Below are 22,460 nucleotides of genomic sequence, written 5' to 3'. Positions count from 1 at the left end.
ATTGAATGAAGGTTACTTCCCATTTCACAGTATTTTTTATTCTGAAAGATGTTCCAATTTTATTTTCTCCTATAGTGGAATACTCTGGAAATTTGATTGCAAAAATCAAGAAAGTTTCTTTTTCATACCATATTCATCATGATATAAAGAAGGCAAGAAGCAGCACCCCAGGATAGCCGAAACCTGCAGTGAGTGACCAAAACCCACCCCATTTTGTGGTACAACAACAGAAAACAACAAAAATCAGAAGTTCCATTTGTCTGAGAAAATGCTAAAAATTTTATTTTATTCATGAAGTTGCAGGAATAAAATTGTAACCTCTTACAAGTTATTTTAACTGTATACAAATTCCCTTGTAAATGACAAAGAATTTAAATGATTAAAGTCAATATTTATAAGCTAATGGATTATGTACTTAGCAAGTACAACGGCCAAAAGCGAAGAGCTGTTGCACAAGACCCTCAGTATCCTTTCCATTTACTTTCAGGAAAGAAGCATATAACTGTAGCATCTTCAAAACTCAAGTCTAATCTGAAATCAACTGAATGCAAATAAAATCCAGCTACCAAAATTGTTAAAGAAAATAGAAAAGCATTGGTATTCTAGTTACCAACTCAAACTGTTAATATTGCTAACTGATTTGTGCGATATTGCAACTTTGCATTGATAAAATAACTCATAAATCTGGCATTTTAAAATCTGGATTTTGTAACATAAGCTAAAAACCCCCAAGGATACTCATGTATGAGCAATCAATGCACTCTGTAGTGGTACACTTAAGCCTCCACTGAAGGGGAAGCATAACAGCTGTTTGAATAGTAGGTAAAAAGGTCTTTATACCAGTAAGGACATTGGGGAGGAAATATTAAACATCTGTAATTGCTGCACCCATCACATTCAGTGTGCAACTGCAAACACAAGGAAAGAAACCAGTGTACAGTACTAGTACTGTTTAAATAACACACAAGATTATACACTGCAGCATAATTAATACTACACACATACTTTCTCAATACATGCTGGTATATAGGTTCTCAAACACACATGCACATCCAATCACAAGCACACTTCTTGCATCCTCTCATGAGCAAACACACGTTCACACCATTCATTCCCACTCACAGTATCTGAAGGCTCTATATAAGGTAGATTGCTATATTGTTTGGAGCTACCACTTTTTTTTTCCTTTTTCTTTTATATAAAAGCACATGCTAAAAGATCACATCCACTGTAATCTCGCAGCAACACTCGGAATGATCACACAAAAACCAGGGAATGTTAGTGCACACGCAAAATTAAGCTACAGAAAAAAAATCTTTGGAGTTCCAATCACACAGTTAGTAAAACAATCCCATAATTGTGAAGACTAATTATAAGCTTTATAACTGATTAAGTCAAACAGTGCAAAGTAAGGTTCATTGACCCTCTTGTGTAAAGGGAAGGCTGGAAGCCACACGGGTAACTTCAATGGATAGTTCATATATACACATTACCAGGAACACCCAAACTGGATTTGTGCTCTTAGATTGGTCATTCTGAATCACGATGCACTTCTGAAGCATCAGCTCTACAAATTGGGCAGGTACGATTCGCCTGTAAAATCAGAAAGAAAGGAGGGTTTATAATACTGAAAGTACATTGTTAAGGTAGACATCTCTGACCCTACTGAGATCATTACTCTCAGCACCCAAGAATACCTAAAAGTAGCAGAGAAGACGGCATCCTTGGGCCACTTCTTATTTTGGTTTGGTACTTTAGAGTCATTTGATAGGTCTCTCAATTAAAAAAAAAACAAAAAAAAAAAAGAATTTTCTTTTAAATAGAAATTTCSGACATTTTATCTTAAAACATTCATGGAAACAGCAAGCTACACTTCATTTAAGCACTGAAGGTTTTAATAATATTGTCATACACTTTATTCTGAGATACACTTCAGATGGATGCAACTAAGCTAGGAAATTGTGTTGTGGGCTGGCAGAGAAATCCACCAATATCAGCATAGCAAGCTTATGCTGGAAATAAAGGCCGTACATGAGGATGTCCCGATGTCATAAGCTTGCATGAGCGATCACATCTCTTAATACTCTCCTTATCCTGTTATCCTCTCAGAAACATATCATGTAGATTTGGCCAAAGTTGAAAGCAGACCAGGGAAAAAGGAGTTTAGTAAATAGCTTTAGTGAAAGAAAAAAATATATAAGGAAGATGACTGGTCGAAATGGGTATTCAATTTCAAACACTAAGTAACATGCATAAAAGTAGGTCTAGGTTTAGCCCTTTGATAAATCACTCACTGAAAATACTTTCCATGCAACTCTTTCACTTTCATTGTCCTCTGAAAGGTAAGAAAGATCAGACTTCACATTCCTTGAGCTGCTGGGAGAATATCTACACATTCTCTTTTGCATTTTCAAACACAGGAATGCTTTCATTTTTACATGTTTTACATTTTTATAAAGTAATGAAAAATGGACCAAGCCAAGTATGTCACATTTATGACAAAATATCTCRTTTTCAAAGGGCAAAGAGAAGGTAATTCCCCCCTGTCCCAAATTCTCTACTTCAACATTCAAAATTTCAGCATCAACCACTGTCAATTTCTCTAATGTGGCCAAACCTTTCAATCAGAGTATCACAGAATCACAGAATGGGTAAGGTTGGAAGGAATCTCTGGAGATCATCTAGTCCAACCCCCCTGCTCAAGCAGGGTTACCTACAGCATGTTAAATAGCACCGCATCCAGGTGGGTTTTGAGTATCTCCAGAGAAGGAGAGTCCACAACCTCTCTGGGCAATTTCTTCCAGTGCTCTGTCACTCTCATAGTGAAGAAATTCCCCCTCACGTTCAGGCGGAACTTCCTGTGCTTCTATTTCTGCCCATTGCCTCTTGCCCTGTCACACGGGACAACTGAAAAGAATTTGTCCCCGTCCCCTTGACACCCTCCCTTCAGGAACTTATACACATTGATAAGATCCTCCCTCAGTCTTCTCTTCTCCAGGCTAAACAGGCCCAGCTCTCACAACCATTCCTCACAGGGCAGATGCTCCAGACCTCTGATCATGTTCGTAGCCCCATGCTCGACTCTCTCCAGTAACTCCATGTCTCTCCTGTAGTGGGGAGCCCAGAAATGGATAAGGTACTCGAGATGAGGCCTCCTCAGTGCTCAGTAGAGGGGCAGGATCACCTTCCTTGACCTGCTGGTGACAGTCTTCCCAATGCACCCCAGCATACCACTGACCTTCCTGGCCACAGGGGCTCACTGCTGGCTCATGGTCAGTTTGTCATCCAGCAGCACTCCCAGGACCTTCTCTGCAGAGCTGCTCTCCAGAAGGTCAGCACCTAGCCTGTACTACTGCATGGAGCTACTTCTCCCTAAGTGCAGGACTTTGCACTTGTCCTTATTGAACCTCAGGWGGTTCCTCTCCGCCCAGCTCTCCAGACTGTCCAGGTCTCTCTGAATGGCACCACAGCCCTCCGGTGTATCAGCCACTCCTCCCACCTTGGTAGCATCAGCAAACTTGCTGACGAGGCACTCTGTCCCCTCATTCAGATCATTGATGAAGAAACTCAACAGGATGGGAGCCAGTACTGAGCCCTGGGGAACACCCCTAGCCACAGGCATCCAGCTGGACTCCATGCCACTGATGACAACCCTCTGAGCTCTGCCTTTCAGCCAGTTCTCAAGCCACCTCACCATCCACTCATCTAGCCCACACTTCCAGGGCTTGCCTAGGGGGATGTTATGGGAGACAGTGTCAAAATCCTGGCTGAAGTCAAGGTACACAACGTCCACCGCTCTGCCCTCCTCTACCCAGCCAGTCAGTCCATCAGAGAAGGCTACTAGGTTGGTTAAGCAGGATTTCCCCTTGGTGAATCCATGCTGGCTACTCCTGATCACCTTCTTCTCCTCCATATGTCTGGAGATGACATCCCGAATGAGCTGTTTCATCACCTTTCCAGGGATGGAGGGGAGGCTGACAGGCCTTCAGTAGGTGGCATTCAGTAATTCTGCCTTCTCTTTATCCTTCGTCACCAGGGCCCCACCACATTCAGTAGTTGGCCCACTGTTTCCTTAGTCTTCCTTTTGCTACTGATGTATTGGAAGAAGCCCTTCTTGTTGTTCTTGACAACCCCTGCAAGACTCAATTCCAAATGGGCCTTAGCCTTCCTCATCACATCTCTGCATATTCTGACAATATTTTTATAATCCTCCCAAGTAGCCTGTCCCCTCTTCCACATCCTATGTACTTTCCTTTTCTGTTGGAGTTTTACCAGGAGCTCCTTGCTCATCCACGCACGTCTCCTGCCCCCTTTGCTGGACTTCTTGCTCATTGGGATGCACTGCTCTTGAGCTTGGAGGAAGTGATGCCTGAATACTAGCCAGCTCTCCTGGACTCCCCTTTCTTCTAGGGCCTTAACCCATGAAGTTCCTCCAAGTAGTTCCCTGACGAGGCCGAAGTCTGCTCTTCTGAAGTCCTGGCTGCAATCCTGCTTACTGACTCACTTCCTCCATGCAGGATCCTGAACTCCACCATCTCATGGTCTCTGCAGCTTCCCCAACCTTCACGTCTTCGAAAGAGTCCTTCTTGGTTGGTTAGGACAAGGTCCAGCTGCATGTCCTTCCTCATCGGCTCCTCCACCACTTTTGTCAGAAAGTTATGATCGATGCTCTGCAGGAGCCTCCTGRACTGTTTGTGCCTACCTGTGTTGTCCTTCCAGCAGTTATCAGAGTGGTTGAAGTCTCCCAGGAGAACTAGGGCCTGTGATTGTGAGGCTACTTCCAGCTGTCTGTAGAAGGCTTCATGAACTTCCTCTTCCTGGTCAGGTGGTCTGTAGTAGACACCCACACAGTGTCCCCCATATTAACCTGCCCTTTGATCTTCACCCAYAAGCTCCTGACTGCCTCCTCCTCCACCCCTAGGCAGAGCTCAATGCATTCCAGTTGCTCTCTCACATAAAGACCAACTCCACCACCTCGCCTTCCTGGCTTGTCTTTCCTAAAAAGCTCGTAGCCATGTATGACAGCATTCCAGTCATGTGAACTATCCCACCATGTCTCTGTAACTTCAATGAGATCACAGACCTGCGACCGCACACAGATCTCCAGTTCCTCTTGTTTATTTCCCAATAAGAGCATCAAGAAACAGCTCTGCAGGTCGTATGTCAGAAACCAGTGCCATATGTTTTAAATCCAAACTATAAATGCTAACGAAAGGAACATTTGTTATTAAGGTATTAAGGTATAATTATAATGCATTGTAAAGTATATCTTTAATGCTTTCTATCAATTACTAATGGTATAAATCTCTTATAGTTTTAATTGTAATTTTTATTGCTTTACAGAATTTGTAAAGCATGGATTGGAGAACCAATTCAAAAAGTCTTTTTGCTCTTTTGCTAGTGATTTCATAATTACATGATGGCAATGCTGGTACTTGGTCTCTATTCTGYACTTGCGTTATTCTACATATAATTCAGCTAATATACATTAAAAATAAAAAGGCAAATTCTTCCAAATTAAAGAGATTAATGAACCGAAGAGGCATCTTTCACGATAAATACTGCTGTACTAGCCATTTGCAGCATGAAACAGAGCATTCAGTAAGAATGTTACTAAAGTATAAATTCCTCATAGGGAACTACAGAAACAAATCCCCTATTCCAGGAGAAAAGGAATAAGGCACGCAAACTTCAGAACTGTTTTTTAAATATTTTTTCAAGATTCTATTACAAGCATACCTGTTTAAGATTTATTAGTCTTTTTACATCTTTTATGAAATTCATTCCCCTTCTTGATATTTAACAGGACTCCCTGGTGCAAAGTGGAAAAAGGGTGACATAACATTGAATATTTACTTTCTCCTAAGTAGCTGTTTCTTCAGGCAAACTAAGGCAGAAGTTTACTCTACTCTAAATGCAATTTATTTTAGCTAGAAACTTTTACAACCATATAAATAAATAAAGCAGTTCATTACTCTTACCCTCTGTAATGCCATGGGACACAGCGACACTGCAAAGAACATGCAGCATCACTAAAATTCTATGAAAATAATTATGTTTCTTTGATATCAAACCATCAGAACCAAAGTAAACCCTGAATTAGCTATCATTACCTTTTCTGAAATATAATATGGCATTTCTTGGAGAAGAATTAAATATAAGGTAAGTTTTCCTTGACATCTGATTTCTGAATCCTTGGAGTAGAGGTGGGTCATATTTTCAAGCTGCTCTTTGGAACAACAACTAAATCTCACTTGAAAAGTGAATAGATTTCTCATGTATTCATATTTGACAAAAGGATGTAGGATATTGGAAATAATCATACCCTGAGGAATACACACACACACACACACACACACACACACACACACACACACACATTTTATTTTATTATTATTTTTCACAAAAATACTCTCATTAATTCTGTACCATTCACTGTGTAACTCTTCTTTCACAAGTCACTTTGCTTTTACCTTGCTTAACAGGAGAAGTTTTCTCACTACAGTCTAATGTGGACCACTTAATTCATGGTAAAAAAACTTTTCCTCTTGCTAGCTATGACTGCCTGAAGAAGTAATACTATATACAGAATTTTATATGTAGGACAGATGAAACTTCTGACATAAGCAAGTCATAATGTTTGTCTAAATGCCTCTTTTTCTCACTCTGCCACCAACAGACAGTGGAATAGGGTTTCAGTTTTCCTACTATCGGACTGAATCACTAACTTTTTAAAAGAAAAACTTTCACTAAACGAATGTTAGAAGTTTAAAAGCATCAGCTTAATTCCAGGGCTCTAGCACAACACAAAATATTCACAGATGGCAAATAGTTTATTTCAAGAGACATATGATTAAAACAACTAAAACCTAATATTCTTGCATGGYCTTGCAGAATTTGTCCACATGATGTGGACTGGATGATGTGAATGACGCAGATGTTGCTTTAAAGTGCAAGAGCTGTATATTATTGCTGTGGCCTAGGCAAAATTCTTTTCTGGAGTGCAGAAAGGTACTTGGAGTTCAGCAAAGGCTTAACACAGAAACTAGCAGAGAAATGCCACATCCTCACGTAAGCAAGTCCTTAAAGGCAGGAAAGCCAATTTCCAATGAAATTAATGCATAGTTATAGTGAAAACATAATTATACTGGCAACATATGAAGCAAGTTGTCAAATGTATAAAAGAATATATGAAAAAAATTAGATATGTTTATATACACAACATGCACACAAATATATACATAAAAACAAAAATATGTCTTCTCATTATCACCATTTTAAGGTTGGCATATACTAGAGCTTTCTGCTGCTTTAACTGTAAAGGCATTAACTAAAATAGGCTGCCCTGGAGTTACACACACTATTTATTCTGTTTTGCAAGCAAAATAATCTTTTTCAGTAAGATTTCAGTAAGACAGCTTCACAGCATTAACTATACCAGCATGGCATAAATATATACCTGCATTGCATTTAGCAATCCTATGTAGGATGTATTATCCTCATCTAGCTACTTTGGATCCAACTTGGGATACACTATGCCAATACAAGCAGTTTTAGGCTAGCATAACTGCACTCCCTCTAGATTTAGATTGCACACATCTTTCACCTAAATATTCATTCCCCCACACAGCTGACACTCTTTTGTTGATATAGCTTTTCTATGGCAAGTTATCCTTTAGATGATACTACTGTTAAAGTTCTATTTAAAAAGTATGGGACTTCTAACCTAGGATAAGAACATTAGCATGAAGCTGTTTACCAGTGTTACAGTACACCTAAGATAATTAAAACAAAGAACAGATAAAATCTTTTTTTCCCATTGTGCTGATCTTTAATTAATTACCAGCTGATTACCAGTCGAAAGTATTAGATTTAACGTAAGAATGGCCACACTGAGTCACCAAAAAACCTCATTTAACTTAACTGTCTGACTCTGATAGCAAAGTAGGTTAAAAAAAAATAAAGAAAGAAAGCATAAGAACAGGATAAGCATACATGGTATTCCCTGATGTGTTCTTCTGACCTCCAGGTATCTGCAGAAGAGGGGCTTTATGAATTAGAGGTATACTCTTTGTATTATTATCCTGAAAATAATACTTTTTTAAAATCTATATAATCAATGTAACGACATAAAACTTCAACATCCACTGCATCACAGGCTGTGTGAAGTTCAGAGATCCCTGTTCTTTTTTCATAAGGTGGGGACCCTGTTTATTTGTCCATGCCACATATGACTTAGGAAGTTTTAAGCAATGGTAAGACTTCACAAGTCTAGTGCGAACACCCTTCTGCCAGGCAGAACAYGCTCTAAGCACAGAAATGAGTAGTGGAGGATACTGGAGAACACCTGAATATGAATTAATCTGATTTAATTCACAATGATTGGATAAAACAGCATAGGTCTATGGCATATAGCATAGAGCAAAATACCTTTTTTTTTCTTTTTTTTAATCTGAAGCTAAAAATATCTGGATGTTTCATTGAGTAAACATTTATACAAGCCACAGATTCTGTAGAAGCCTTACACTACATTGGGTATGGTAGCCCAAAGCTGTTCCAGATTTCACTTTTTAAAAGCCCCATCACCATCATTCTTGATAACTTAGTAGCCAAAATAATGCCATAAATATCAGCTTTTATAGGACTTTAATGTTGACTTGCTCTGCATTAAAAATTCATGATCTCTACAGGAACACATTTCTAATCAAACTTAAAAGAGAACAAGAACCACTTCAGACATATGGTTGAGAGTTTGGAGGATTTTTTTACTGGATTTTTTTTCCCCMAAAAATATCAGAAAACCTCTGTAATTCTCTAGGCTCTGTACCCTATATACTTTTTTTCACATAGGATCACTACAATTTCAAATATTCTACAAACAGACAATCTAAATCTGGATAGAATAAACATTGGGAAAAGATGAGACAAAATGTGAATCAATACCTTGTTAGCAGTAAATCTGGATAATTCAGCTTGCAGAGATGTCTATTTATCACCTCCTGCTTAATCATATTTCCTTCTTTTAGGATGCTACTCTGTGATCTTACTGGGCTGTCTTGCTTCTAGGTCCTCTTTTCTTTCCCTCCTCATAAATTGTTTTGAGAGAGTATGTTATAGCATGTGTAAAACCATAACTACATGGTAAGTCTTGTTTGCATATATCATATTGTAAATATATGTTTATAAAATATACATGCATATATAAGCATGTGTGTGCATATATATAAACACATATACACAAACATACTTCTCATGTATTATACATATATACATGCACACATGTATATATGTATGATAAACATTTGATTTGCTTCAAAACTTCAGTCAGAAAAGTGAGGGGGAAGACACGCTTTCTATTAACAATCGATTTTGCTATGCAGGATATGTAAAACAGTGCTAAACCCACCATCATCAGACAAATTCTTCATACTTCCTACGTTGCTATAAGCTTGAATTCATAAGCGTTGTTTTGTGGAAACAGAAAACAACAAGATCTGTCCATGAAAATCATTCTCTTCAAATTTCTTTTCCTTATGCAAAAGCTTTTTTTAAAAGTTCCTCCATTAAGTGTAAGAAAATAATGTAAGACGGCAGTGCTTTGAGTCTGTTGGCCTTTCTAGCCTAAATATTAGAAACAGGAAGCAAGAGAGCAAATGCAATAGAAATATAACAACACTAAACAACCCCCCCCCAATCAATAAAACCTCCCAACCACCCAAAACTGCCTTTTTATTTATTTATTTATTTTACCTTGAGCCATTTATCGACACACTTGGCATGGAACTCGTGGTTACAAGGTAAGACTCTAAGTAGCTGCCTTGACTCAAAATCACACATACATACTACACACCTAAAAAAATAAGATGACAAAATTTAAAGATACTTACTATTTAAAAACTTAAACTTAAAACTTTGTAATCTGTAGCCAACTTGTAAGGTATGTCTACAACAGAGGTAACTGGTTTATTCCTATGGCAGGTACTGCGATGAATATTTTTGGATGTAAACCTCTAGATTACCATTTTAATTTGCTTTTATGCTTGTTACTGTAATTTCAAACTACAGAGCAAGTAAGGGCACAGCACCTATCAACAGAACAAACAAATGTTGATGTGGGCTGGTAGCATAAACCTGTTACACATTTCTTTCAGGTCCACCTTTAGTTTTAGCTCTCAAAAAGAAATAATTTTGAGCATCTCCCAAAACTAAAGATCACATATATTTTTAATAGAGAATTTCCCTTTTGTTTACCTCTATACTCATGTTTTATTAAAAATATTTATCCTTTGGCAAATTAAAGTCAAATTAAAAAAATTTGTCAAATTAAAAAAAAATCACATTTTGATCATAAAATTCATTGTTTATATATGTTAAAAGCCACAACAAAGATCACTGTAACTGGAGAAAAAAACAACTTTCACTTAATTTCAAACATTAGACAGCATTTGGCATTAAGTCATTTAACCATCTTTCTATCTACAGTGCATTCCACTCAATTATGCAGCTCTTTCAAACAGAGTAAGTAAAGGGGTTTTAAAAATCAGAAAATGCAYCCTTAAACCACCGACGAAAACTCTTTCCGCTTTTTCACTTCAAACTTCATCACTTTATTGCCATTTTAACATAGGCTTAATTCCAAGCAGACAAAGTTTCTTACATGTCCAATATGGTGAACTAAATTAAAAAAAAAATCTTTCTTTAATTTAATTTTACGAAATACTGAGCAACTAAATTGAAACATATCTAAATGAAGTAAGACTGGATAGAATTTTTAAAGCTAAGAAGAATAAGACTTGATCTTTTCTGAAACATGACTGTTTTTAAAGCACTGTTAACACCACATGCCTGAGGCTGCATTTGAAAGAAATGAAAATACAGTGCAACTCTGAGAAAGAGAAATCAACTTACAATGTTTGTTCTGACTGGTGATTATTTGGATTGAACCTGTAGGATGGAAGCTGTTCAATGTCTGCCTTTGTCAGTCCTCGTGGTTTGGCCTCTCCTAAGCGTTCTGCCAAATTCAGCAGTGCCTGCAAAACATGGCAGTTGTACATTTCAAAATTCATTGCTCAAGAAAGTCCAGGTCCACTGAAGTGGAATTATTTCTTCTGCAATAATACATCATTATTCTACCTGGCAGCACAAACCACCTTTCTGTCAAGAAATGTTTAGAATCTTACCTCTCCCCTTACAACACGAGTTCCATGCAATGTCTTTCAGAGTTTAACTACCTTTTTGAATTACCTCAGGTGTACTCTTTTTCAAGATTTCAAAATGTCCATGATCCAATTTTTAATTATTCTTCTGGCTCTTTGGTAAGTATTCTGCCTCTGAAGGATCCTACTCCACTATGAAACTAACAGTGTAGGTACCAGGAAGAATGTTGCCAAATTTATTTCCCAGGAAAATATACTGCGAGTCTTGCCCTCTAAGAATTTAAATGGACAACTTCTGATTCTCATTCCACATCTTAGGCTAGGTGAGTTGAGATACAGATTTTACGAATACATGCCATCAAACTTAAGCATTTTCTGCTAAAATCTTACATTCATTTTTTATGAGTCAAACACTGTAAATAACTGTCCCTCAGGTAAATAATTTGCCTTCTGTCATGTACAGCATTTGCACTCCTTCAGGAGGATACTGAGAAAAATATCCATATCAATTTGATAGAAAACAAAGGTATAGAAAAGTTAAGAGCTTTGGTGAAAACTGTGAACAATACTAGACACAAAGAAATTTCCAATAGCCCTAAAACTCATGGCCCAAATTCTCAGAAACAAGATGATGCTTCTTCTGTACTAGGACAGCAATTATTACAGAAGAGCTCATTGTTAAACTGGAAATGCCGTGCTACTACAGAAATATACAGAACTTTTAAGGGAAACAAGGGTAAAGAGAAGCAAAATGAAGGCTAGCTGATGACTGTAAGCTTTTGATTTGAGCTTTTCCTGAGGGTCAAGAGGTGAAAGCACTAAGACAGTTTTATAAACCTTGCATTTAGCTAAATTTATTCTATGATACTAAAACTACTCTGTATTCACATTATTCTGCAAAGTTATCAAAGCACAAAAAGCAATAACCTACTCTTTTCTTTTGTATATGCTTTATTTCTATTTGATAATTAAAATCAATTGAAACTCAAACACAGAAAAGTAGCATGCAGAACATAAAACTGATCAATTTAATGATCACTGATCTGATTCTGGGAAACARTAATAGAATAACAGACAAAAAGAGCTAGGCATTTGTAAAATCCAGTATTGCAAACAAAATCAAAAAGAAGATTTCTGGATTCTCTCCTCAAAGTCATTACCTTTATTTCAAAGCAAAAACAGAACTGAAAGCAAAATATAATTCACTTTTGTGTACTGTTTGACTTAGAAACAGTTCCTCACATATATTTGTACTTCCATACCAACCTCATAGTTTTCCACTTCACCATCTTCCACATCCAACTCAAAGCTGAAAGCTGGTCCAACTGCAGGTGGCACTGGAAGCATTGATCTACCATGGGAGCAAATACTGATAAGGTTCAGCACCTTGCTAAAGGACAGCACAAACATACAGCTGAGGTGAAGTAATCTTATTGATCTCTCTTAAACCAAAAAGTTCTAAGATTTGTAAAATATTAAGTATGAGGTCAAGAATTGAAGCTAATATAAAAGAGTCAAAAGAAAAAGAATTTCTGCCTCTTTTTGATTCTGTCTCTACTGACTTTTTTGCATGCTTATTGCTATCTCATCTGATACTTTGTAATTCAGTATTATTAAAAAAACTAATCTCTTGATTATCACTTATCATGAAGAACTAATATTAACACTGAATAGAGATTCTGAAGTTGAATATAAGTGGGTAAAAGTTCAGTCAAAAACTTACATATCACAGAAGGCTCCTGATATTGTGTTTCAAAAGTCAAAAAACAAAACAAAGTAACTTATTCCTTGATTAAAAACTCCTAGAACTTTATCTTACAAAAGGCAGTTTTACAATGTAACCATGTAACCTAAGAGCAGAACCAAGTTTTCAATTATCTTGAGTATCTTCAAGGAAAGTTCCATGCAAAAAAGACACACAATAGATACATAACTACACAGGACAAAACTGTTTACTTTTACTTCCCCTGCTCAACTATGAAAGTTGTTCAAAACAGGCTGAAAACTTTGAAAATAACTCTTTGGGACAATTGAACTATGTCTGCTTTCTGATAGAGTCCAACCATAAAAAGYGCTGAAAGTCATGCTGAAAGGACTAGTTACCTCACATAATTCTATAATAGCTGTCAAGGAAACAAATGTACTTTGAACTTACAGCACATATGGTAATAGGCTGGGATGGTAAGGGTGCGGTGGTATCGGCTGCTGTGATCGGTATCTACTGCGTCCTGTAAGTCTTCGAGGCATAAAAGGTGGGTAAGGCTGTAGAAAGGAAGAAAGCAAGCTTCAACATCTTGTTCATTTAATTGTGAAATAAACTGAAATTTGAACATTGAAATCTGTTTTCTACAAAGCGTTACTCAAAATATCCAACCCCTGCTCAAGACCAAAAAACCTCAGACCCTTAAAACAATTTCAAATAATAATTTTTATCATTAATATATAATTACACCACCCTATGGGAGAAAGTAATGATGCATAACAAACTCCTGCAATCTCTTGTAGGCTTAATCTGCAGGCAGGCTGGTTTGGGAGATCAGTGGAAGCTAAACTGTTCACTTCTGTGCAAATTAAGAGCCCAGGCTTTAGGTCTGCTGCCATTATATAGGTTTGTACAAAAGTAATTGAGTAAAGAAAGCTTTAAAACACATACATACACGTGTATATAGATACATATCATATATATCATATAAATATAGATATATATGATTTCTGTGGTTGGTATAACAATGTCTGTTAAAGGTACTACCACAATGCACACTGCAAACTCTTTGGACAAGTTTATAAAAAGCACCTTTGGAGCAGTGTGCAATTACATTTACTTTAGAGGGAGTCTGAAGCCTTTTAACTGTACCTGGGGAATTTAATTAGTACAATTTCTGCATCTGGACAATGCCTAAAGAAACGTGCAGGCTTACAACTTCAATGTATTCTTTCCATCAGCAAAACATAGAACTGTCTTCCTACTTTCTCATTTACATGCCAAGCTCTTAAGTTTTTGGTTTCACTGTGCAAAATTTATATTGATACCTATTGAAATGGGGGCAGATATGGTAAAAAAATTCTACTTAAATGTAAATTGCATTTTTCCAAAAATATTCAAAGTAGTGATTTTTTTAATGAGATTTTCACAGTTGAAATTCATATCGCTATTTAATTTATATTCAAGTCTTGAGGGTTTTTTTTTTGAAAGAAAGAACACTCAAATGTTTTATTAACATGCTTTTCTTCTTCTGTACGTGAAACTTCAGAACACAGAGAAACCCAAGAAAACCAATGACTAATCTAAAAAAATTTGACTTTACAACAGAAACATTATTAATAGATAGCCAGTCATACATAAAATTTACATAGAAATATAAACATAATGTAAAACAATCATGGTGTTTTTCTTGAAAGTAAGACCTCGAACCATACACAGTAAGTATTTATTGCTTTGTGAATTTTGCAATAACACCAGAAAGTGTTATGTTCCGTTTTAGGTTCTCTGAATGAAGGAGAGACAGAAATGCAGATATTCCATAATAATTACATTATAAAGGAAATATAAATGACCATTTTTTTGAAATCAAAATTTGCTAAAAATCATTTTGAATCACTGGAGAAACTTTTATAGAGATTTAGGATTTGCTTTTTAAAACACCATGTGATTATTTATAATACACCTATATTCTGTCCCTCAGCCATATACAGCCCAGAACTGAAGCATCAGAGAACATAAATACTGTATAACCTGCTAGGTCAAAAACATAGTATTTTGTTCTCTGTCTACTTTTAAAATCCGAGCTTGGAAATCAAGAAGATCTCACTCCAGTCAAAATGCTTGAGACTAGATTGTAATCCCTTTATCAAGCATACTGAATCAAATCCAAACAATTTACACATTTTAAAATGTGTTCAAAACCCTGCAGTACTGGAAATCTTTGCTTAAAACCTGTACACCTTCAGTTTAACATTGAGCTGAATCATTTTTTAAAAAAGTGTGGAGCTTTATCTGAATTTTATACCAGTGGAGCGAACATTTAATTTCATTTAGAGGTAAGCTGCATTATATCAAGGAGACTAACTGAAGAGAAGTATCTGTATGTTCTTGTAATCGCAGGGCCTAGAATTCCATTCTCATTTAAAATTTTTGAGAGACAATAAGCCACTAAAAGCTTTTGTCAAGGTGATGCCACAGGTTAAACAAACAAAACCAACAAAAATCAGAGCCTAAATTTGACTTCCAGCTCATTCTTCAAATGTTAAACAGAGGGCAGAACTTTTTCAAAAGCATCTCAGGACATGTGCAGCCTGAAGCACAACACAAAGCTTGCACAAATCCTTGATGCAGTCTAACCTCAGCAGCACAAACTTCAGCACAGATTTTATCCTGAACTAGGTTTCTTTTCTTTCTTTTTCTTTTTTTTTTTTTTTTTTTTTGGTGCTGCTGCAGTTCAGCTGCAACTCATCACCCTCAAAGTTCCCTTAAAGCAAGCCTCACTGCCTCTGTAGTATTGTACCATCTGCAATATGGAAGCACTGTAAGGCTGCTTACCTACAAATTGCAAACACTCTGTGAAAGATTATTTTTAAAGCATTATAGCTTTCCTCACCTGTGGAAATTCAACATACTGAGGAAGAATTAGCAGTAGAACAAGTGATAATAGCTTTTTTAGAGCATGCTCATTAGTTTCTGCAGTAGAAATAATAGACTGTGTGGCAAAAGGGAGGAATAATTTCCAAGTAACCGCTATTGCACTATCTGCAAATAACGTTATTAAAAATCACTTACTGATATGTAAGCTGCTGTTAGCTTTATTAAAATGAACTTACGGAAAATGTAACAGTACACAGTTGTAGCCATTAAAGAAAATCCAATTGCAAGAAGTGATGCTTTTCAACAAAATGCACCTTAAAGATCAAAAATGCTAACTCAATATGAATGTGAAGTAGTGCAGAAAGCAATACTTACTACACCAAATGACATCTCCTGGTGTAAAGGATCGTGGGTTAAGAATTGGAGAGGAGTTGAGGGAGGCAATGTTGGTGGATGGGCTGAGGGAGGGTATGTAAAACCTCCTACAGGAAGATGTTCTCCAAGCAGTTCTACTTCATTTTCTATTCTTTGAAGTGGCTAAAAGAAACACAGGCTTTGTTGCATTAACAGAGATCAAATTTTTCCCCACTGAAGAACTGCAATCCTACATGTATATTCAGAGCTGCTGCGGTCAGTTTTACAAGGTACAATGCAGTTGTGTTTTTTACAATGTTTCTCTGTGTACTTCACAGAGCAACACTGTGAAAAAGGCTGTCATGTACACAATCAAGAAGTAAATACGGCACTACAAATTTGAGCTAAATTGATCTTTTCCAGCTAGCTGGGGTTCTAGATTAGGAATTTATGCAATCTAACAAACACAGGAGTGGCTGTAATTTGCTGTGTCTTGCATTTTTCCAGGACAAATATTGCTCGCTCTCTTGCCAGGCTGCTCTCTCTGTGAAATTATGTGAAAGGAAAAAATACTTCTTTTTATCACACTACTCATTGCAACAGCCAAACAGAATTAAATTGTGATTTTGTTAGATAATTTGAAAAGTGACATGGATGGTGGACATGGCTATTCCAGGGATATTAAACTGACCACGATACTTGGTAATGATGCAGATGCTTCCTTAGAAGGATTGTGCAACAGTCCTACCAAAACCAGACAGTCCAGTGGTTTCAGAAGCATGAGATTCCAGTTTAGTCTTGTAAGATAGTCAATTGTAATAAATTCATCAGGTCCAAAGGGCTGCAAAATATACCAAAATTTTGTATGGGCCTAACCTTTGCCTCATCTTCTTCTCCCTTTATTTTTAAATAATTAAACAATCTGTAATCGAGACAAGATAGGCTAGATAAAATAAGCTTTAAATTAAATTGCTAAAGCAATTTTGCATTTATCATCCAGTTGATGAGATGGCATGTGCAAGGAATCAGCCGCTGACTTACATTATAAAAAATAATCTCTTCAGCTGAAGAAAAAAGTTCTAGATCTTTGTAAGGAACCATAACTGAAGCCAAACTAAAATACAGCAGGAAACAAAAAGCTTCTTAGGAAAGAATTCAGCATTTATATAACAAGCAAAAGCTACCATCATGAAAAGTTTTCTTCCTTCAGTAAACTCACTAAAAGTAGAAGAATTCTACCTTAACGGGTTTCTGCTTTATCTGTTTTCATGAGACAGTTTTCTGAGGAATTTATAAACAACTTTTTGTTAACTCTAGGCTAGACGCATTAACTTAAAACTATATTTTTGCTGTAATAAAAGCTCTTATCTCAGATCAAAGTGGTCCCATTCTTCAAAATTCCTAAACTCCAATACTGTACTACTTCACCTTTCTGTTCCTAATACTGAATCCCACTAATTTCAAGATATTCAGCTAAGAAAGCCACCTTGTGGAAGCAGTGAAAAGTTCTTTTTCCCGTTACACAGAACAAACCTAACTGTGTAGTCAGCAATATTCGGCTCAAGTCAGGATGTCTCCAGCAGGTGCAAGCAGCCAGGGAAGTGTGCACAGGACATGACCATGGAGGATCCTCTTGCACTACTCCTGGGAAACCTGTATGCATGACTACCTCTCTGAAATGCCTGTACACCAATGAACACAGCATGGGGAATAAGCAGGAGGAACTGGTGATCTGTGTGTGGTCACAGGTCTGTGATCTCATTGAAGTTACAGAGACATGGTGGGATAGTTCACATGACTGGAATGCTGTCATACATGGCTACGAGCTTTTTAGGAAAGACAAGCCAGGAAGGCGAGGTGGTGGAGTTGGTCTTTATGTGAGAGAGCAACTGGAATGCATTGAGCTCTGCCTAGGGGTGGAGGAGGAGGCAGTCAGGAGCTTRTGGGTGAAGATCAAAGGGCAGGTTAATATGGGGGACACTGTGTGGGTGTCTACTACAGACCACCTGACCAGGAAGAGGAAGTTCATGAAGCCTTCTACAGACAGCTGGAAGTAGCCTCACAATCACAGGCCCTAGTTCTCCTGGGAGACTTCAACCACTCTGATAACTGCTGGAAGGACAACACAGGTAGGCACAAACAGTTCAGGAGGCTCCTGCAGAGCATCAAGATAACCTTCTGACAAAAGTGGTGGAGGAGCCAAGAAGGAGGGGTGTGCTGCTGGACTTCGTCCTATCTAATCAAGGAGGACTGTTTTGGAGATACAAAAGTTGGTGGCAGCCTCAGTGACCACGAGATTGTAGAGTTCAGGATATTGCGTGGAAGAGGCAAGTCAATAAGCAGAATCACAACCCTTGGACTGCAGGAGAGCGGACTTTGGCCTCTTCACAGACCTACTTGGAGAAATCCCATGGGTTAGAGCCCTAGGAGGAAGGAGGGGGGGTCCAGGAGAGCCAGTAAATATTCAATCATCACTTCCTCCAACGATGAATCCCTATGAGTAAGAAATCAAGCAAAGGGGGCAGGAGATGTGCATGGATGAGCAAGGAGGACATGGCGAAACTTAGACAGAAGAAGAAAGTAAACAGAATGTGGATGTAGGGACAGGCCACTTGGGACAAATATAGGAACACTGTCAGAGCAATCAGGGATGAGACAAGAAAGGCTAAGGCCCATTTGGAATTAAATCTAGCAAGAGATGTCAAGGACAAGTACGGATTTTTCAAATACATCAGTAACTAGAGGAAGACTTGGGAAAATGTGGGTCCACTGCTAAAGGGGGTGGGTGCTCTGGTGATGAAGGATACAGAGAAGGTAGAGTTATTGAATGCTGCCTTTCCTTCAGCTTTCACTGCTAAGGGCAGCCTTCAGCAATCCCAGAGCCTGGAGATAAGAAAGAAAGTCAGGAGAAAAGGAGACTTTTTCTTGATCTAGGAGGATCAAGTTAGAGATCATTTAGACAAACCTGACACCCACAGATCCATGAGACAGAGTGCATCCATGAGTGCTGGTGAAGCTGATGGATGATGGTGAAGCTAGGCCATTCTCCATCATCTTTGAAATGTCATGGAGAACTGGAGAGGTGCCTGAGGACTGGAAGAAAGTCAGTGTCACTCCAGTCTTCAAAAAGGGCAAGAGGGATGACCCAGGAAATTCTAGTCTAGTCAGCCTCCCCTCCACCCCTGGAAAGAGAATGGAACAGCTCATCCTGAATGTCATCTCTAAGCACCTCGAGAACAAGAAGTTGACTATGGACAAGCAGCTGACTATGAGCCAGCAATGGGCTCTTGAGGCCAAGAAGGCAATGGTATCCTGGGGTGCATTAGGAAGACTGTTTCCAGCAGCTCGAGGGATGTGATCCTGCCACTCTACTTAGCCCTGGGGAGGCCACATCTCGAGTACTGGGCAGTACTGTCCAGTTCTGGGCTGCCCAGAACAAGAGAGACATGGAACTCCTGGAGAGAGTCCACTTTAGGACTATGAAGATGACTAGAGGACTGAAGCATCTCTCTTATGAGGAAAGGCTGTGAGACCTGGGCCTGTTTAGCCTGAAGAGAAGACTGAGAGCAGATCTGATCAATGTATGCAACTACCTTAAGGGAGAGTGTCAAGAGGATAGGGCCAGATTCTTTTAAGTGGTGCCCAGAGACACGACAAGAGGCAACAGGCACAAACTGAAACACAGGAAGCTCTGTGGGAACATGAGGAAAAACTTCTTTACTGTGAGAGTGACAGAGCACTGGGAGAAGTTGCCCAGAGAAGCTGTGGAGTCTCCTTCTGTGGAGATATTCAAAAACACCTGGACGTGATCCTGTGCAACATGCTCTAGGTGACCCTGCTTGAGCAGGGGAGGTTGGACTAGAGGATCTCCAGAGGTCCTTTCCAAACACAACCATCTGTGATTCGTAAAGCACTTTGACATATGCATTTTGCCAGAGATAAGAGCTGACAGGGAAGCCTAATCTCTAACCTAAATTAACAATTCAAATCAAAACGGAATCCTATACATTTTCTAAAGGGAAGTGTTATCGTGATTACTAGTGAAAACCATGTTTTACCAACTGTTCTCACCTTGTTATATAATAAAGCTATTAATAGCAGTACCAATGCCTAAGACTCAGCATGGATAGTTCTAAGATGTATGTGTAAGAAACACCAAAGACAAGCTGCTTTCTGTTTCTGTATTAATGAAATACTGTCATGTTCCAGTGAGACAGCCAAACAAATGGATGTAAGTATACAGATAATCCCAGTTAGAGTTGTAGGCCAGATATGAAAATCATTTCTCCCCTCAAATCCAAAATATGGTCAGTTTTAGCTATGTTTGCTGTTTGCTGTATTCCTATTATTACGCCATTACCTTTCAGCCAAGTTTGCTAAAGCAGAAGTAGTCAATACTAAGTCACAAGTGAAAAAGAGAAGGAAAGAAGAGATTCTTCGTTCCTGAGGATTTCTGAAAGAGCTAAGGCCATAATACTTCACTCTAGTATGCAAAACTTTGCTCATTTAAAGATCAAATGAGAAGTAGAAGAATACAGGCCGTAATCAGAGTAACATTCTGCGTTTTCTCATTTCTCTACTAAGCTTTTCTGTCAGACCACTGCAGCACTACACAGTCTCCTCTGGATTTCTTCCCCTTGGAAAAGGAGCATCTGAGGAACAGTAAAGTAAATAGAAATACTTTTGATCGAAACACAAGCCTATGGAGAAACAGCACAGATGACAGCTGATGAAAACCTAGAAGAACCAGAGTAAATTTTAAAATTATGAATTTCTTATCTTTACATTAAATTGGTTATTCAGCTTGCTCAGAAAGCACTAGCACAAAAAGGTATTGTTTTAAACTATTATTTCCTTTAAATATATTTCCTCAGTTGAGTATGAGAAGGGCTACAGCACTTGCCCATCCAACCTTACTTATTCTAAGGTGAGAGAGTAAAAAGCTTTACTTACCGATCGTGACTGCTGTGTTTGGAAAGGAACAAATTGTCCTGCAGGTGGCAAGTGAGGAGGGTGGTGTGGAGAGAGATGAGGAGGATGCAAAAGGAACGGATCACTAGAAATGAGGGGTGGGAATGCTGTGTACGGTACTGGTAGGTGCTGGACTGAACATGCCTGAAGCATCTGAAACAAAATGAAAGAAACAAATATTTTTGCCTCCAGTATGAATATTTATTATAGAATATTCCTGATATATTAAGGGGAGATATTAAAAGAATTAACATTAAAAGAAAGCAATTCTCTCTCCTTGTGTCCTCAAAACACATATAAAGAATAACTCATTCACATACACAATGAAGTGACCAATGCAGATCAGGTTCTACAAATATGATAGTATCACCAACCAGTTACAAAGTCCCTTTCACTTTAGATTAACTCAGTGGGAGCTGGGGATTTCAGCCCTACAGGGTCAGGGACAGGTTTCTAAGAAAACAGCAGGTACACCCATACTATAGTAAGGTCTATTCTTCCCATGTACTACCTTCAGACCATCAAGACAAGGTAATGGCCTTACAACTATTTAGAACTCCATTGGAGTCAGTGGACTACTAGCTGTTGGCAACCACTTTTGCCTCACATTTTAGGTACAATTTGTAAGCTCTGTTCAGTTCAGTGCTTTGTGGGATCTCTTCTGCTGTGAAGGCAGCAATGTGAGAAAGAAGTACCACAGAAAGTAACCTTTTCTCTCTCCTCTGTGAAATTTCTCATATAAATGCAACTACAGGTCACTAAGTTTGAACTCTGTAAGTGATGAACGCAGTGTAGGAGAGCAGAAATATGCTTAATGGAGGCCTTGATTTCTACTTCCAGCTCTGCAAATGGAGGAATGAGAAAGAACAAATTATTTTTCCTGCTCTTTGATCTGTCCTTAGTATCTAAGGTATTCCTTCTACATTTCTGACCATTAAAAGAGTAACTCAGAATATATTTTTTATTGTAAAACAAGCAGCATCACCTTTGCTTTATATAAACAAAAGATAATAGACGTTATATTTAAAATTTTGCCATCCCACTTGTGAAGCATACCTAATTTTATAAAAAAAAACACAGAGGACTCGCAGCTACTCTCTCAATTGTTCTTGTTAGCTGTGAGTCACACAACGTACTAAGCATATTTACTATAATGACTGTACCATTATAGTAAATATGACACCAAATTATGCACCAGATGTGCATAATGACACCAGATTTATGCAGTTATGGAATCACCACTTCATTTACTGTGTTCATGACCCACAATAAATCTTTACATGCACTGAAACAATAGATTAATCTGATCATCTAGTTTTTCTTAAAAGCAAAATCAGAACTGCTGACTATACTTCCCCCTTGTCTACAACACCTTTCACCAAAAAAAGAAGTGTCAAAGC

General features: G+C 38.0%; 1 protein-coding gene across 8 annotated transcripts in view; it reads right to left on the bottom strand.

Annotated features, from left to right (window-relative positions):
• Positions 1-255: 255 nt before the first annotated feature.
• The window catches only part of RNF38 (ring finger protein 38), a 115,053-nt gene continuing 92,848 nt past the window's right edge, over positions 256-22,460 (bottom strand). For 5 of the 8 annotated variants that reach the window (XM_085302104.1, XM_085302099.1, XM_085302101.1 and 2 more), the window contains 7 exons: positions 21,043-21,213; positions 16,111-16,272; positions 13,312-13,418; positions 12,423-12,546; positions 10,909-11,030; positions 9,751-9,850; positions 9,330-9,621 (listed from right to left, as the gene is read on the bottom strand). In XM_085302104.1, coding sequence (XP_085158230.1) covers positions 9,532-9,621; positions 9,751-9,850; positions 10,909-11,030; positions 12,423-12,546; positions 13,312-13,418; positions 16,111-16,272; positions 21,043-21,213 — 876 coding nt within the window. In that variant the 3' untranslated portion in view covers positions 9,330-9,531. Of the gene's footprint in view, positions 1,594-9,329; positions 9,622-9,750; positions 9,851-10,908; positions 11,031-12,422; positions 12,547-13,311; positions 13,419-16,110; positions 16,273-21,042; positions 21,214-22,460 lie in introns of those variants that run through there. The other 3 variants (XM_085302097.1, XM_085302100.1, XM_085302098.1) reach the window with 3 other exon arrangements.

This window comes from Rhea americana, unplaced genomic scaffold (assembly GCF_003343005.1).
Source record: "Rhea americana isolate MKP2758 unplaced genomic scaffold, rheAme1 scaffold_186, whole genome shotgun sequence".
Classification (NCBI taxonomy): Eukaryota; Metazoa; Chordata; class Aves; order Rheiformes; family Rheidae; genus Rhea; species Rhea americana.
Note: the sequence above shows the minus strand (reverse complement) of the source record. Positions and strands in the feature narration are given on the sequence as shown.